Here is a 17573-nt window from a genome sequence, read left to right as displayed (position 1 = left end):
GTGTGTGTATAAGTGTCTGTGTGTGTATAAGTGTGTGTATAAGTGTGTCTGTGTGTCTCTGTGTGTGTGTATAAGTGTGTCTGTGTGTGTATAAGTGTGTCTGTGTATAAGTGTGTATGTGTGTGTATAAGTGTGTCTGTGTATAAGTGTGTCTGTGTGTTGTTACGGGTTCGAAATTGAGGACGAGAGTAAAACAATGATGGTCCAGAAGAGGTCGGTCAAACAATTGATTTTAATGAATGCACGCAGCGTGGAGAGGTGTAAACTGCAAAACATCAGTTGTACATCTCTGCCCAAAATACACTCTAGATTACTTTTATAACATCAGGGTATTGTAACGCCCCTTCTTGCGTTTACAAGCACATAATTTGCATGTACAAAACATCCATGTATTTTAAGAGATAACTGCAGACACAGAAGTTCCCCATCCATCCAAATATGGTGAAGATCTCAGGCCTTTGAGGTCCCCATGGACTGGACATCCTTTCGTCACCTGTAACTAAGCAAACTCAAATACCACAAGAAGCTGAATACATTCAGGCCTTTGCTCAGCTACTATTTTACTGTAACCATATACTCAGGCTCTGAGTTATGATATATATATATTAACTCAATCATTTTAAAGTAGTTATAACTGCACCTGTAATAAACATGTTAATATTTGATTATGATAACCCCTATAATATAACTTATAACATAATGCCAACAGCTTCAATAAACACTTTGATGAAATGATAATTAATGTAATGTTAGGGATGATGGTTATATACAGTTCAGCAGTGACCTAATTTCTTTAAATATTACAGTGTGTATAAGTGTGTCTGTGTATAAGTGTGTCTGTGTATAAGTGTGTATGTGTGTGTATAAGTGTGTGTATAAGTGTGTCTGTGTGTCTCTGTGTGTGTGTATAAGTGTGTCTCTGTGTGTATAAGTGTGTCTGTGTATCAGTGTGTGTGTGTGTGTGTATAAGTGTGTCTCTGTATGTATAAGTGTGTATAAGTGTGTCTGTGTATCAGTGTGTGTGTGTGTGTATAAGTGTGTCTGTGTATAAGTGTGTCTGTGTATCAGTGTGTGTGTGTGTGTGTGTGTATAAGTGTGTCTGTGTGTGTTTATCAGTGTGTGTGTGTGTGTCTGTGTATCAGTGTGTGTGTGTGTGTATAAGTGTGTGTGTGTGTGTGTATTAGTGTGTCTGTGTGTGTTTATCAGTGTGTGTGTGTGTGTCTGTGTATCAGTGTGTATCAGTGTGTGTGTGTGTGTGTGTGTGTGTGTCTGTGTATCAGTGTGTGTCTGCGTGCGTGTGTGTGTGTCGGGCCGTGTGCAGACCGCGTGTGGCGCAGAGCAACATCCAAACAAACCTCCACAGTTTCGGGTCTGAGGTGAGTCGGAGCTCCGGCGGCTCGATCCGCTCTTTTTTGCCCGCAGAGGGCTCACTGCAGCCGGCTGGCGCGCCGCTCCGCCCCGGGGAAGAGGCGCTGCGGAGCGGACGGTGTCGGTGTTTCTTCCGCTGCGGAGCGTATGCTAAGCTGCTAGCAGGCTAGCTGCCATGACGGGCTGTTTACAGGCTTACAGGCCGGAGCGGGGAGCCGTGCCCCCGGTATAACGGACCTCATCCGCCGGGGAGCCTTTGGCTGGTGGCCGCACAGAGTGGCCTGTTAACGGCGTCGGGCTGCCAGCAGCCGCGGGGGCGGTGCAGGTTAGCACAGTTGGTGGGACGGGAGGACCGGAGAGGATCGATACACGATCGATCAGCTGTTGCTCTGTGAAGAGGCATCTTATTACATGATGAACAAGAGGAAAAAGTCTGATCATGGTGAAGACCTGAGACAATCAGAACCTGTCATCACCTGTCTTCCTGTGGTCCCCTATCTGTCCGCATTAAAAGCAGCTCTACAGCTTCCCCAGGTGTCTCACATGAGGGGGTCAGAGTGAATCTGATGGGACCCTGCTGCTCCATTCAATTCAGTTTATGTATATTACACCAAATCACAACAACAGTGGCCCCAAGGCTCTTTGTGTTGTAAGGTAAAGACACTACAATAATAGAACAGAAAAAAAGACCCCAGCAATCATTTGACCCCTATGAGCAAGTTTGAAGCCTAATGTTAAAAATAGAAACGGTACTACAAGGTCATTAAGATAAGATGGGGCCTGATTATTTAAGACCTTGTATGTGAGGAGCAGGATTTTGAATTCTGGGTTTAACAGGAAGCCAATGAAGGGAAGCCAATACAGGAGAAATCTGCTCTCTCTTTCTAGTCCCTGTCAGGACTCTTGCTGCAGCATTTTGGATTAACTGAAGGCTTTTCAGGGAGTTTTTAGGACTTCCTGATAATAATGAATTACAGTAGTCCAGCCTGGAAGTAATAAATGCATGAACTAGTTTTTCAGCGTCACTCTGAGACAGGATATTTCTAACTTTAGAGATGTTGCACAAATGGAAGAAAGCAGTCTTACATATTTGTTTAATATGTGCATTGAAGGACATGTCCTGGTCAAAAATGACTCCAAGGTTCCTCACAGTGTTACTGGAGGCCAAGGTAATGCCATCCAGAGTAAGAATCTGGTTAGATACCATATTTCTAAGATTTTCAGGGCCGAGTACAATAACCTCAGTTTGATCTGAATTAAGAAGCAGAAAGTTAGCGGCCATCCAGGTCTTTATGTCTTTAAGACATTCCTGCAGTTTAACTCATTGCTGTGTGTTATCTGGCTTCATGGACAGATAGAGCTGGGTGTCATCAGCATAGCAGTGAAAATGTATGCTATGTCTTCTAATGATACTGCCTAAGGGAAGCATGTATAATGTAAACAGAATTGGTTCTAGCACTGAACCCTGTGGAACTCCATAATTAACCTCAGTGTGTGAAGAGGACTCTCCATTTACATGCACAAATTGGAGTCTATTAGATAGATATGATACAAACCACTGCAGTGCAGTACCTGTAATACCTACAGCATGCTCTAATCGCTCTAATAGGATATTATGGTCAATAGTATCGAACGCTGCACTGAGGTCTAGCAGGACAAGCACAGAGATGAGTCCACTGTCAGAGGCCATAAGAAGATCATTTGTAACCTTCACTAAAGCTGTTTCTGTGCTGTGATGAGCTCTGAAACCTGACTGAAACTCTTCAAATAAGCCATTCCTCTGCAGATGATCTGTTAGCTGTTTGACAACTACTCTTTCAAGGATGTTTGATATGAAAGGAAGGTTGGAGATTGGCCTATAATTAGCTAAGACTGCTGGGTCTAGAGATGCTTTTTAAGTAAAGGTTTAACTACAGCCAGCTTGAAGGCCTGTGGTACATAGCTGATTATTAGAGATAGGTTGATCATATTTAAGATTGAAGCATTAATTAATGGCAGGACTTCTTTGAGCAGTTTTGTAGGAATGGGGTCTAAAAGACACGTTGATGGTTTGGAGGAAGTAATTATTGAAGTTAACTCAGAAAGATCAATTGGAGAAAAAGAGTCTAAATGAATATCAATGGTTCTGAAAGTAGCTGTAGATAATATTACATCTGTGGGATGATTATGAGTCTTTTTTTCTCTCTAATGCTTAAAATGTTATTCATGAAGTCATTACTAGTTAACATTAAACAGTCCTGGAATTAAATCCTTAATCTTGTTACAGCACTTCCAGAAAGACATCTCCTGTGTTCAAATGTATTCCTCACTGCTGTGTAATCAATTATTGTAAACTCTACCTGTGTGGGTGGGCCCAGGACTGAGGAGAATTCATCTCAGGTGTTCCTGGTGTGTTTTTCCTTTTCCTCTGTGGTTTTTATTCTGCACCTTCATGAAGGTAAAGTTTCATATCTGAATCTCCTGTCTGTGGTTCCAGCCGTGATCGTGGCGATGAGCAGTAACGAGTGTTTCGGTTGCGGCCGCTCAGGCCACTGGGTGAAGAACTGTCCGAGTGGCGGCCGAGGGCGAGGGAAAGGTCGCAGCAGAGGCAAAGGTGACACCCATCATCAAACCTCCATGAGTTTATTTTAAAGTTTATTAAAAACCCTGTAGTTTTTACAGATGTCGCCATGGAGACGTGGAAACCTGTTTCCATTTTCAGCTTCTGCATTGGTGCTGTTATTGTGAACAGCTGACTACGTGACACACCCGGCGGTTCACGCCTGTCGTGTCGTTGCAGACCTGTTCTGTTACCGATGTGGCGAACTTGGGCACGTGGCCAGAGACTGCGAGCGCACAGAGGACGGTGAGGACACACGCTTACAGATCACAACAGTTTAAAGACAGGTGAGCACAGGTGTGATCTTTCCCGCAGCCTGCTACAACTGCGGCAGAGGAGGTCACATCTCCAGAGACTGCAAGGAGCCCAAGAAGGAGCGCGAGCAGCTGTGCTACAACTGCGGCAAGGCCGGTCACATGGCGCGCGATTGTAACCACGCCCACGAGCAAAAGTGCTACTCCTGCGGCAGCTTCGGACACATCCAGAAGTGCTGTGAGAAGGTCAAGTGTTACAGGTAAACTAATACTAAAGCTGAGCCTACAAACACAGGTGAACGGTCCAGTGTAACCTGTCCGTGTGCTCTGCAGGTGCGGGGAGATCGGCCATGTTGCGGTGCACTGCAGCAAGGCGTCCGAGTTGAACTGCTATAACTGTGGGAAGTCAGGTCACCTGGCGAAAGAGTGCACCATCGAAGCCACCCCCTAGCTGGCCTCTGACCCCTGACCCCACGCTCCCAAACCTCTTCTTTTATTCTCTGTTCGTGCCCTCTGATCCTCCTCTTGTCATTGGTCTAGAGGCCTGTCGGTCAGCCTCGTAACAGCCAGTCAGAGCAGACGGAGGGAGGAGGAGGGGACGGACTACAAAACCCATTTGTTCTTCTGTGTTTTAGTTTGGTAGCTGTGTTACGATGTACAGAGCTTTTTTAGACCTGAGAGAGTGATGTATGAAGGCCAAATTAGGCCCCTCCCCTCTGCCCTTTGGGTGGGCCTAACAGAGCCATGGAAGTTTGTATCTTGCTAACTTCATTTTTGTTTTTGGACTAAATAAAATGATTGGCCCCACCTCCAGCAATCACCCAATAATATCGCAGGATGGACGAGCCAATCAGGACAGGTCGCAGCAGATGTTTTACAGGTGCGTTTTTGTGCAGGTCGAGGAATCGTACGCCAAGAAAAAAAGCCGCAGGAAGTCTGGACAAAACCCCCCAGAAAATCTTATTTTTGTACATTTTACCTGTGAGCTGTTGTAAAGGTGTATGTTCTACCTGACAATAAAAAGGTAAGAAGGATGAGGGCGGACCTGCGGTGGCTGTCTCATTTCTTCAGACAGGCACCCCTCACCCACAGGAGACGAACCGACCAATCAGATCAGAGGAAACGAGCTGCGACACCAACGAGAGCCAAAGTTCCAGAGCTCACCTGAAAGCCTCATGGTTTAATTAACATCTGCAGCAGCTGGACAGAGTGATCCCTGACGACCTGCTCAGTTCCTCGCTGTCAGACACCTCCAGAATCTCCTCCTCTCATCATAATAATAATGGATTGCATTAATATAAAGCAAAGCACTTTACAATTCCACTATTCATTCACTCTCACATTCACAGACTGGTGGAGGCAGCTACAGTTGTAGCCACAGCTGTCCTGGGGCAGACTGACAGAAGCGAGGCTGCTGTATCGTGCCATCGGCCCCTCTGGCCATCATCAGTAGGCAAAGTGTCTTGCCCGAGGACACAATGACCGAGACTGTCCGAGCCAGGGCTCGAACCGGCAACCTTCCAATTACAAGACAAACTGCTAACTCTTGAGCCACGATCGCCACTGATTACATCGAATGAACGACTGACTCAGTTTTATTAAGGACACAGGAAGTTTGATCTGCGTACAGTGAAAGAATAAAGCCGCTGTGGAAATCAAACAGATAAATAAACACAATGAATCTTAAAAAGTTTAATACAGGTTGTACATGAACATTTCATTCACTGCTGATGTACAACAATACATCCCAGCGTTAACCTCTGACCTCTGTGGTGTTCATGATCAGACTTCTCACCCCCTGGGCCAGGGGTCTCAAACTCGTGGCCCGAGGGCCACTTGTGGCCCATGTCACCCCTACTTATGTATTGATATGAGGAAATCTAATGTAATTCTTTTGTTAGGCAGGATTTGTTTGTTGTTGAGCTAAATGTTAAAATAAGTTCTTTCTGAGCAGAGAGCACAAACATGCTGAGGCTGTTCAGAGTCACACTGCAGTTTGATTTTGTTACGAACACACCGATAGCAGCAGTGCTCTGATGTGTGTGCAGACAGAGGACCAGTGGTCGTTCAGTGAAAGGCTTCAGTTTTGTCTTCTTATACAATATTTGACATTTAAAACAACAAACAAAACATTTTAGGAAATATTTGTGGGCGTTTGTGGCCGTCCAATCAGATCTCACACAGCTCATATAAGTTTGAGAGTTCAGCGTGCACATCCGTCATACAGGAGATGAATATTAATGTTCTACGCTTTCACATTAACTATTTTATTTTCTACATTTGTGTGAACAGTTCTTATTTTATTTTACATGTCGTTGTAGGCGGGCCGCTCGTCCTGCAGGGGGCAGTAGTGCAGACATAAAACCGGATGCAGTGGTGGAGCCGGTGACGTGTTTCCTGTTAGTGTGCGTGCTGTGTTCGTGTGTGTTTGGATGGTTTCTGCTCGGTTGTTGGATTAACGGCTAAACTCCGCAGCAGATATGGTGAGAATCAGCATTTTAATCTGTTGTGTTCACTGACGTCACAGCCGTGTGCACGTTAATCAATATTCATTATTAATCAGTGATCAGGAAGCGCTCAGCGGGCTCTGTGAGGAGCCGCTCCTCCGACTCCAAACCGTGTTAAAACACTCTCAGTTAAAAATAGCAGATTTTTGAATGGAGTCTGGTGGAGCAGCTGAAACATGGAGACGACTGAGCAACCAAAGCAGACCGTGATCACCTGGTGTATCTATCAGCTGGCTGTATTGAACATTAATGCTCGGCTTGATTAAACTGCTGATTTTAATGGAGTCTGGTGGGAGCGGCAGTCTGGGTCTCAGCTCTTGCCCAGGTGTCATCTTTACCTGGATAACACCTCCAGGCCCAGCTGCAGGCCAACAAGGAGAGGTTCAAAGGAGGTGCTTGGTGACCTCACGTGCTATTGGTTACCATGACATTACCTCCTCTTTGAGCTCCACATGTTTCCAGATGTTTCTCACTCTGATCTTCTGTCTATGCAGGCGAGGAACGCCGAGAAGGCCATGTAAGTACTTCCTGTCAGAGATGTGCTGTATGACACCCCCCCCCCCACACACACACACACCCACACACACCTGTCCTCCTCTTCCTGCTGTCCTCTTCCTGCTGTCCTCCTCCACCTGTCCTCCTCTTCCTGCTGTCCTCCTCCACCTGTCCTCCTCTTCCTGTCCTCCTCTTCCTGCTATCCTCCTCCACCTGTCTTCCTCTTCCTGTCCTCCTTTTCCTCCTGTCCTCCTCCACCTGACCTCCTCTTCCACCTGTCCTCCTCCACCTGTCCTCCTCCACCTGTCCTCCTCCACCTGTCCTCCTCTTCCTGCTGTCCTCCTCCACCTGACCTCCTCTTCCTGCTGTCCTCCTCCTCTTCCTGTCCTCCTCTTCCTGCTGTCCTCCTCCACCTGTCTTCCTCTTCCTGTCCTCCTCTTCCTGCTGTCCTCCTCCACCTGACCTCCTCCTCCACCTGACCTCCTCTTCCTGCTGTCCTTCTCTTCCTGCTGTCCTCCTCTTCCTGTCCTCCTCTTCCTGCTGTCCTCCGCTTCCTGTCTTCTTCCTGCTGTCCTCCTCCACCTGTCCTCCTCCACCTGTCCTCCTCCACCTGTCCTCCTCTTCCTGTCCTCCTCCACCTGTCCTCCTCTTCCTGCTGTCCTCCGCTTCCTGTCCTCTTCCTGCTGTCCTCCTCCACCTGTCCTCCTCCACCTGACCTCCTCTTCCACCTGTCCTCTTCCACCTGTCCTCCTCCACCTGTCCTCCTCTTCCTGTCCTCCTCTTCCTGCTGTCCTCCTCCACCTGTCTTCCTCTTCCTGTCCTCCTCTTCCTGCTGTCCTCCTCCACCTGACCTCCTCTTCCTGCTGTCCTTCTCTTCCTGCTGTCCTTCTCTTCCTGCTGTCCTCCTCTTCCTGTCCTCCTCTTCCTGCTGTCCTCCTCCACCTGTCCTCCTCTTCCTGCTGTCCTCCGCTTCCTGTCCTCTTCCTGCTGTCCTCCTCTTCCTGCTGTCCTCCTCCTCCACCTGTCCTCCTCTTCCTGCTGTCCTCCTCCTCCACCTGTCCTCCTCTTCCTGCTGTCCTCCTCCTCCACCTGTCCTCCTCTTCCTGCTGTCCTCCTCCGCTTCCTGTCCTCCTCCGCTTCCTGTCCTCCTCTTCCTGCTGTCCTCCTCTTCCTGCTGTCCTCCTCTTCCTGCTGTCCTCCTCTTCCTGCTGTCCTCCTCCACCTGTCCTCCTCTTCCTGCTGTCCTCCTCCACCTGTCCTCCTCTTCCTGCTGTCCTCCTCTTCCTGCTGTCCTCCTCCTCCACCTGTCCTCCTCTTCCTGCTGTCCTCCTCCGCTTCCTGTCCTCCTCCGCTTCCTGTCCTCCTCCGCTTCCTGTCCTCCTCTTCCTGCTGTCCTCCTCCACCTCCTCTTTGGGTAAATGTGTCCCTCTGCTTTGTCTGTTAGGACGGCCCTGGCTCGGTTCAGGCAGGCTCAGCTGGAGGAAGGAAAAGTCAAGGTGAGTTTCAAGATTCAAAGTGTTTATCGTCATGTGTACAAAGAAAAGTGTTTCTCTGTACAATGAAATTCTTTCTCTGCTGTCCACACACAGATGCCGGTTAATATGTGCAAATAGAACTAGAACAGATAAAATACATGTGCAAAAATTATTATTACTGTTAAAATAGGCCAGCTGTTCAAGAGTCTGATAGCCGTGGGGAAGAAGGAGTTGTTGATGTTCTGGATTTCACACTTCTAAACCTTCGTCCTAAGCAGAAGTGTGAAGAGTCCGTGTTGGGGGGGTGTGGGGTCTTTGAGGATGGAGGCAGCTCTCCTCTGGACTCTGTGATGGTAGATGCTCTGCAGAGAGGGCAGCGGGGTCCTGATGATCTTCTCCGCAGTTGTTATCACTCTCTGCAGGCGTTTGCGGTCCATAGCAGTAGTGCTGCCGTCAGATAAACACCTGTCTGCCTGATCTCTCACCTGTAGGAAAGAAGACCCTTTCTGGCCTCAGAGTGCAGTGAACTTCCTAAAGCTGAAAAATGGAGACGACAGGTAGTCACACTGCAGCACTAGTATCAGTAGTGGTGATGGTACCTGCAGTCAGGTGTGCTGAGTGTGTCCTGTGTGCCTGTTTCAGATTATCAGTGAAATCTCAAAGAAAGTCGCTCAGATCCAGAACGGTGAGTCCAAGGCTCTTCCTCACTTGTCCCACTCCCCTTCTCTCACCTGTGTCTCACCTGTGTCTCACCTGTGTCTCACCTGTGCCTCACCTGTGCCTCACCTGTGTCTCACCTGTGCCTCACCTGTGCCTCACCTGTGCAGCTGGTCTGGGTGAGTTCAGGATTCGGGATCTGAACGATGAGATCAACAAGCTGCTGAGAGAGAAAGGTCACTGGGAGGTCCGCATCAAAGAGCTCGGAGGACCCGACTATGCAGTAAGAGACATACACAGGAGTCAGATTAATAGAACTGTTACCATAGTAACCACTGATTTAAAGCCTGCTGTGATGAGTCACGTGACCCTGAATGTTGTAATCTGTGTAACATCGTCCTGCGAGACTTTCATCAAATCCTGACTTGATATTGATAATCTTGATTTATTATCAGTAATCATGGCAGGTTATTGATAATTCCAACTTATTTATCAATCGGCGCGATCGAAGCAGCTGACCGCGTGTTTGTGTCGCAGCGCATCGGGCCAAGGATGTTGGACCACGAGGGAAAGGAGGTGCCTGGAAACCGCGGCTATAAATACTTTGGAGCGGCCAGAGACCTGCCGGGAGTCCGGGAGCTGTTCGAGAAGGAGCGTACGTATTTGCATCACTTCCTGTTTGATGTCACACTGTCACGCCATCGGTCCTCACCAAGTATGCGATCTCCCAGCTGCCCCAGCGCCGAGGAAGACGAGGGGGGAGCTGATGAAGGACGTGGATGCAGAGTATTACGGCTACAGAGACGAAGACGACGGCGTCCTTCTTCCTCTGGAGGCGCAGTACGAGAAACAAGGTTTATAATCCCATCCATCCATTCGCTTCCGCTTATCCTTTTCAGGGTCGCGGGGGGCGCTGGAGCCTATCCCAGCTGTCATGGGGCGAGAGGCGGGGTACACCCTGGACAGGTCGCCAGTCTGTCGCAGCACGGTGGCACGGTGGTTAGTAGTGCTGGGCGATATGGAAAAAATATTTATCACGATATGAATTATTTTATATCACGATAACGATATATATCACGATATACCACCTGACCTGTGGTCATCTGGAAAGTATGCAGTCTGTAAACAGCGAGTGGAGAGGGTGCAGTCTTTGTTTTGAGTTACCGTAAAGCATGTCGCAAATCCGGGTGCATGTAAAGCAGCACCATGTCGCAAAACCACAAGACGGAGTTTCTTTGCGAAAAATATCATTTTTTTATACTTTATTTTCTCTTGCATAAAGTTCAGAGTATGTATAGTGAGAAGACAACACTAATATATTTGCACAGGCTATTTAACCCTTTAAGCCCTACCATAGAACCAAGTCCGCCAGAGCTTATCTTTACATTTATTTATTTTGAGTGTCTTCATAGTTTTATTTTTGAGATACACAAATTTTTATATATAAATGAAAATAAATAAATGCAAATTTGCAAAAAACAGCATGTGCATCAAAATAAACTATTTCCAACAGTGTAATTTGACTTCTAAGCATCCCAGAAACGATACAGAAAAACATAAAGTCAAACATGACTTTTAAAAACACCAACATAGGCTTTGAAGCTTAAAAAACTACATTTTCCGCGAAAGTGACGTCACTTCCGGTTTCGGACAGGTAATGGCGGACATGCGATAGTTCGCGCTGACTTATATTCCAACTAGGAAGTGTTATGAACAGCTGATCGGATCGGCAAAGCCTGTTTCTGGAATATTATGTTTTTGTTGCTGCAAGTCTGGAATATTATGTTTTTGTTGCTGGAAGCGCTTTTTATGCAATTTTTGCAAAGCTATATGTGGAAGAAAACCGTGACCTAGGGCAAGCTAATGGAATAAGATGTAAGTACAAAACATTATTGCACTACCTTACGTGGTTACAGTTCTACAGGGATTTAAAAATAGTTAGGCAAAACGGAGTGTGCCTGCTCCGACCGGTTGTAAAGGGTTAATGATATATTTTATGTAATAATTTGTAAAATTCGGGTTAGAAACGATAGAAACGATAGAAGACAAATGGCACGATAGACGCTTTTCTATCGTCCACACGATATATATCGTCATATCGCCCAGCACTAGTGGTTAGCACTGTTGCCGCACAGCAAGAAGGTCCTGAGTTCAATTCCTACATCAGGCCGGGGTCTTTCTGTGTGGAGTTTGCATGTTCTCCCCGTGTTTGCGTGGGTTCTCTCCGGGTACTCCGGCTTCCTCCCACCGTCCAAAGACATGCAGCTTGTGGGGATAGGTTAATTGGATAATCCAAATTATCACTAGGTGTGGATGTGCGAATGAATGTGAGTGCGAATGGTTGTCTGTCCTTGTGTGTTGGCCCTGCGACAGACTGGTTCATAATCCCCAGATTATAAAATAATCCAGAGAATATGTGAAAATCCTGGATGATGGAATTATTGGATTGTAGTTCAGCAGATTTGAAGCTTCTGTTCATGCGTGTGACACTTCAGGTAACCTCACCTGTGTGTGTGTGTGTGTGTGTGTGTGTGTGTGTGTGTGTAGCTGTGCTGGAGGCGGTCCACAGGTGGAAAACAGAGAGAGAGTCTCGAGTGTCTGGAGAGAAACAGCAGGAGGAGGAAGAGGAGGAGAGCATCTACACCGTCCACAACGAAGAGGTGAACTGTCTCTTTACCTGCTCAGCCAATCAGCTTCTGGCAGGTGACCTCAGCACACCTGAGAGCGGTTCACTCGTAGAAACACACCGTCTGGTGTGAACGTGCGACTCTGACATGTAATCCAGATAAAATGATTCGGGTTTTCCTTCCATGGATCATGTAATCCAGATCACTTTTGTCCCGGTCCTTTAAAAAGAACTGAATAGGTTTCATTTTAATCCGGGTACAGGTTTAAGGATAAATCCAGATTATCAGTACTTGTTGTGGGCTGAGATCGTTAAGAAATACAATAAGTTTGATGTTAACAGCTGGATTATTGCATTAGCCATGTTTACCTTGTCTGCTTTATCATGATACAAGGACGAGCTGAAGACACTGAAACATTTTTCAAACATTGAGGTAGACGTCATCCAGGTGAGGAAGTCCCAGAAGGTCGACCCTGTTCATCGTTTTCAGTGAAACATTTCAGTGTCAGCTGGTCTTTGATCGGTGGTTACAACAATTTGCATATCAATGATGATGAAACTGACCTGTTAGTCAGTGCTGCTTGTTCATAGGATGAGAAACCTGCAGTCAGCTGAGACTGAAGAAATCACCTGATGATGATGTTTCACTGAAGATGTCCAGTTGAACAGAGTCAGCCTTCTGGGTCGAGGTCTGACAGACGGGGGTTTACCTGATTTTTATTTCATTTTATTTAACATCCAGTGACCCAACGTATTTACAGAAACATGGTGGACATTTTGAGGGCGTCCTTAAATCATCAAAGTTAAATAAGTTTAGAGAAGAGAAAAATAAAGACTAATTTACTGACACACACACACACACACACATCGGAGACAGATGTGCTTGAATATGAACAATCTTTTTTGATTTCTGTAGCCTGATGACCAGGAGAACCAGGAGGAGCAGGAGGGAGAGGATGGAGGACTCGCCTTCATCGCACACGTACCTGTTCCATCTCAGAAAGAGGTGAGACACACAAACACGTTTTCCTGCAACGTGAGGACCGTCACTGCCAAGGATGAAGCCTGATTCTAACCAGAGCCTTGAAAGCAGCTCTGGACTCACACTGTGTCCGCTTCATTTAGATCTCCAACCTATATAGAGCCAACAACATGGCCTACCTGAGTGGGTGTCACCTTTGAGCAGCACACCTGTGCAGGCGGTGTTATCTTTATATTTCCCAGGAGGTGCAGGTCAGGCTACCGTGCAGGGTTTCAGGAGAGTTTGGTCTGTTCAATTCACTTTTATTTATACAGCGCCAAATCACAACAACAGTCGCCTCAAGGCGCTTTATACTGTAAGGTAGACCCTACAATAATACATACAGAGAAAAACCCAACAAACATATGACCCCCTATGAGCAAGCACTTTGGTGACAGTGGGAAGGAAAAACTCCCTTTTAACAGGAAGAAACCTCCGACAGAACCAGGCTCAGGGAGGGGCGGGGCCATCTGCTGCGAGAGAAGGAAGACAGGATAAAGACATGCTGTGGAAGAGAGACAGAGATTAATGACAAGTATGATTCAGCAGAGAGGTCTATTAACACATAGTGAGTGAAGAAGAAACACCCAGTGCATCATGGGAATCCTCCAGAATGGTCTAGTGATGAAGTACCTGTGGTACGTAATTCAGGAGTAACCTCCCTGTCTGTCTGTCTCTCAGGTGGAGGAGGCTTTGGTCAGGAGGAAGAAGATGGAGTTGCTGCAGCGCTACGCCAGCGAGACTCTTCAGGCTCAGAGTCAGGAGGCCCGAGCTCTGCTGGGGCTCTGACCCATCTGTCTGCTGCTGTAAATACAGGCGTGTTTTTTACCTTTTCTTAATAAAAACTTTCTGCTCTTCAGTTTCTTCTCGTCTACTTTTCTTGCTTATAGTGAACCTCAGGTCTGCCCCCTGCTGGACAGTGAAGTGAACATATTTCATTGAGGGGAAAGAAATGTTGCTGACAAATGTAGGTTTAAAATTCCACAGAGAAAATAAACGAAGCTCATCAGCCAGCGCGCAGGGTTTGCGTGACATTACCACAGCAGCCGGTCATGCCGACATGACGCCAGTTTTATTGGTTAAAGAAACGTCGACATTAGCTGCGTCCTTTGTGATAGAAACAAATGTCAGCCGGGACGTCCTGGCAAGGAATGCCAAAGACAAAGTGGTGCCACCGAAGAGAGCGTGGACGTGGTTCGGTTTCCTCCGGTCAGACGGAGCAATCGTGTTTGCAGGATAAGCCGCCAACAGGTCCTGACAAAGTCCGCTGCTGCGACAGACATCCAAAGCACCGTCCACACGAGCATCAAACACCAATCCCGCTCCCGCTGTTCTGCCACCACCTGCAGAACAGCGTCTGCTAAACCTAACGCCGGGAGCAGGCTTGTCTTCAACGCCAAAAACCTGCAGAGCGCAAAGCCCCTTTTCCATTACAATAGAGCGCCTCCTAATATGCGTGGTCGTCGTCATAGCAGCACAGTCGAGCGTCCTGTGATGTCATTGGCATGTGACACGAGCGCTACAACAAAGGTGGGCGTGGACGATACACCTGCTGCTCGGTCTGTGGCTTTGGGAACACGGCGTTTTTGTAGCCGTTTTCTTCGTTGCGGAGTTTGAAAAATGTTGCTTTTGATTTGTGTGAATGAGACGCTCTCATGACTCAGTGAGTGACGCCACTGACCAGCCAATCGGTGGCATGCAGTCTGACGTCAGATGTTAGTACCTGCTCGGATGGCGTGGAACCTCGGCCGAGCAGGTGCTATTTTAGTACACAGCACTACGACCTGATGGAAAACCCTGAAGACTGTTGAGAATTGTGACAGTAGGTACTAATGAAACACGGGCTTAAGAGTGCACCTGTGCTTCAGTCATGTGATGGGAAGAAAGCCCGGATTCTTATCTGAGACTTTTAAGAGAATATCGGCACACGGCACCAAACCACAGCAGCAGTCTCCTCCGGGCGCTATTAACGTAGAGACTCGACGGCAATTTAGTGCAACTGATGTCAAAACTGGGAAAAAGAATCACAAACGTCATGATTTTTAGGAAAAAGTTCATTTTGGCTGTGACAGACTGGCGTGCATCCTCTCACCTGTGACAGCTAAAATAGGCTCCACCCCCCATGACAGTGAAATGGATAAGCAGAAGAAAATGGCTGGAACATGTTTGTGCAGCTAAACTTGTTTTATTCTTTTTTGTTTTGTTTTTTTACACGTTTTCATTTCCTTGTTAATTTAAGGTGAGCATCATAGCAGCTCAAAACTATCCTTGAACTCAGGAGAGTATCCACAGGTGTAAAGGGCTCAGTCCTGGAAAAAGCACAGACGTTCTTCCAGAGTTTACTGACTCCTCTAAGACCACAGTCCTGATGTCACCTGGTTTGTCATGGGCTGTTTAACATTCTCACTGTCTGCATTAAACCAAAGCTGAGGAAACTGTAAGAAATGAGCCAGAATGTCTTTTTGCTGCATGGCTGTCTCAGAGTCTAGGTCAGTCCGTACGGCAGCAGAGACGCACACAAGGCCATCCATCGAACAGGAGTTCAGTAGTTTCCATAAACCGAAGCTTGATGCAGGTGTTAAGGCTGTACTGTGTTTGTGGGTCCTGTGACAGAAGCCTGAAATCACTCTGCAGGCATCGATGTCACCGTCTGTTTTTAAAAATATAAAACAATTTGCCTTAAAAAGACTGTTGCATACACTTCATATCAGGCAGAGAAGACACAGACACACATCAATGCAAGATGTTAATTATGTATTAGACCTTATATTGTTTATAATTAAGATTTATGTTAAAATTATCTTTCATTTTCTAGAAACAGTCAATTCAGTTGCATGAGCATGCACTTTGTGACAGTGAGAAGGAAAAACCTCCACAGAACCAGGCTCAGAGAGGAGCGTCCACATGCTGCGACCAGGTGGGGTGGGCGGAGGAAGACGAAGTCCATGAAATACATCAATTAATCTGAATAAAAGCTCAGCAGCTCTAGGGGGAACACAGCATGGCAGGACCTACACCCAGATCTACACCTGGTATCTACAACTGGTATCCACAACTGGTATCTACACTGGGTATCTACTATGGATGGACCGATCCGATATTACGTATCGGTATCGGTCCGATACTGACCTAAATTATTGGATCGGATATCGGAGAGAAACAAAAAATGTAATCCGATCCATTAAATATCACAAAAGCACCTCACAAAACTTGCGACATGGCGTAACTCAGCTCATAACCTCAGCATGTTGGAGCAGTATGCATCACGTGATAGAGCGGCTGTGGCGTGCGAGACCTGTCGGCGGTCTGGTGGAGCATTTGGAGCCTCGCTCCCAAACCGGCATTTCATCTCCGAGAAAGTTATCCCAGAGAGAAGTAAAGCAAGTGTGTAAGTTCATCTCTGAATGTTAGTAAAGCATTCCCACGTTGAGCTTAACAACCGATATATGGAGCAACTGCCTCTCTCCCCCTCCCTCTCCTGTTGCTACGTCAATCATGAAACTGATCAATGATCAGCTGATCGGCTTTTCTGTCGATTTCTGAAGCCTCTGTGATGTCATCCAGTGGTCTTTGGACTGTTTGTTTTATGGAGATAAATGTTTAATCTCAGTTTGCTGCTCCGTTTGGTCCCATTTCATTAACCCTCATAATGTCCTCCTGATTTCCATACAGCTGTGGTTCTCAAATGACCCAAGGACAACACAAGGGTTATTTAGGTTGCTTATTATTTTCGCTAAGTACTCTTTAAAATACCAGAATAGGAAGGATGGTGCAGGTTTAAGTTTATTAGATTGATCAATGTTGCTGATCTATGACATATTTTGGGTGCAGTGTATTTTTTGCATACAGGTGTAACAGAATAGCTTTAGTTTTTTTAAACTTGAGTATGAACTTATACAAAATGTAGCAAGATATTTAAAAAAAATGTTTTATTGATTATAAAACACACTATATCGGATTCATATTGGTATCGGCAGATATCCAAATTTATGATATCGGTATCGGACATAAAAAAGTGGTATCGTGCCATCTCTAGTATCTACACCCGTATCTACACCTGGATCTACACCAGGTATCTACACCAGTATTTACCAGTTGCAGAGCCTGATCGAAACTTCTGGGTTACCCCCTTCTGGGTTGTCCGATATTGAGCTCAGAGGAAAAGCACAGGAGCGATGAGTGGGAGCTGAGAAAGACCCCACTCACAGGTGTGTTTCCACTCAGCACAACGTGGACAGCAGCAGGGAGAGAGAGCGGTGGAGCGTAACACACGAGTCATGTTGGATAAATGAGGTCCTTATATACAAACAATCTTCTCAGTCTCTGACGTTCGCACAGGCGGGAGCTGGATATCACAAAGGTTTTCCATCGCTATGGTAACAATGCTCCGCTTCTTCTTCTGTGTTGGCCCTCATATTCACACTACCTTTAACCTCAGCAGCAGCAGGGGTCAAAGGTTCATCAACAGTACCACGCTGTACTGTCAACACTGAGGTTACTGCAGTACTTCAGTCTGTGTCATCATGTGGCTTCAATCTGCCTGCTGATTGGTTGATTGGTGGCAACATTCT

At 46.6% G+C, this 17573-nt stretch overlaps 2 protein-coding genes across 5 annotated transcripts; both read left to right on the top strand.

The window, feature by feature from the left end:
* Positions 1–739: 739 nt before the first annotated feature.
* cnbpb (CCHC-type zinc finger, nucleic acid binding protein b) lies at positions 740–8720 on the top strand. Of its 4 annotated transcripts, XM_063473277.1 has the most exons (8): positions 1817–2022; positions 3635–3756; positions 3845–3961; positions 4148–4213; positions 4283–4481; positions 4555–6704; positions 7223–7245; positions 8668–8720. In XM_063473277.1, the coding sequence occupies exons 3-6, from the start codon at positions 3859–3861 to the stop codon at positions 4670–4672; spliced, it is 486 nt and encodes a 161-aa protein (XP_063329347.1). In that variant the 5' UTR covers positions 1817–2022; positions 3635–3756; positions 3845–3858; the 3' UTR covers positions 4673–6704; positions 7223–7245; positions 8668–8720. The 4 variants fall into 4 exon arrangements, with proteins under 4 accessions (XP_063329346.1, XP_063329345.1, XP_063329347.1 ...); XM_063473276.1 differs by lacking the exons at positions 1817–2022; positions 3635–3756 and adding an exon at positions 740–1376; XM_063473275.1 differs by lacking the exons at positions 1817–2022; positions 3635–3756 and adding an exon at positions 1383–1810.
* On the top strand, positions 6609–13861 carry isy1 (ISY1 splicing factor homolog). Its single transcript, XM_063473274.1, has 11 exons — positions 6609–6704; positions 7223–7245; positions 8668–8719; positions 9190–9255; positions 9341–9383; positions 9526–9638; positions 9893–10010; positions 10087–10209; positions 11903–12015; positions 12898–12987; positions 13684–13861. The coding sequence occupies exons 1-11, from the start codon at positions 6702–6704 to the stop codon at positions 13789–13791; spliced, it is 852 nt and encodes a 283-aa protein (XP_063329344.1). The 5' UTR covers positions 6609–6701; the 3' UTR covers positions 13792–13861.
* The last annotated feature ends 3712 nt before the right edge of the window (positions 13862–17573 follow it).

Source organism: Pelmatolapia mariae, linkage group LG5, assembly GCF_036321145.2.
Source record: "Pelmatolapia mariae isolate MD_Pm_ZW linkage group LG5, Pm_UMD_F_2, whole genome shotgun sequence".
Classification (NCBI taxonomy): domain Eukaryota; kingdom Metazoa; phylum Chordata; class Actinopteri; order Cichliformes; family Cichlidae; genus Pelmatolapia; species Pelmatolapia mariae.
This window is presented reverse-complemented; position numbering and strand designations above follow the sequence as displayed.

Excerpts from the sequence above, each read along its gene's own strand:
- cnbpb (XM_063473275.1), top strand. The coding sequence starts at position 1,780 with ATGATGAACAAGAGGAAAAAGTCTGATCATG. Across the intron at positions 3,962-4,147 it reads AGGTCGCAGCAGAGGCAAAG|ACCTGTTCTGTTACCGATGT; the intron begins GTGACACCCATC and ends GTGTCGTTGCAG. Across the intron at positions 4,482-4,554 it reads GAGAAGGTCAAGTGTTACAG|GTGCGGGGAGATCGGCCATG; the intron begins GTAAACTAATAC and ends TGTGCTCTGCAG.
- isy1 (XM_063473274.1), top strand. Across the intron at positions 9,384-9,525 it reads AGTCGCTCAGATCCAGAACG|CTGGTCTGGGTGAGTTCAGG; the intron begins GTGAGTCCAAGG and ends TCACCTGTGCAG. Across the intron at positions 10,011-10,086 it reads GGAGCTGTTCGAGAAGGAGC|CTGCCCCAGCGCCGAGGAAG; the intron begins GTACGTATTTGC and ends GCGATCTCCCAG.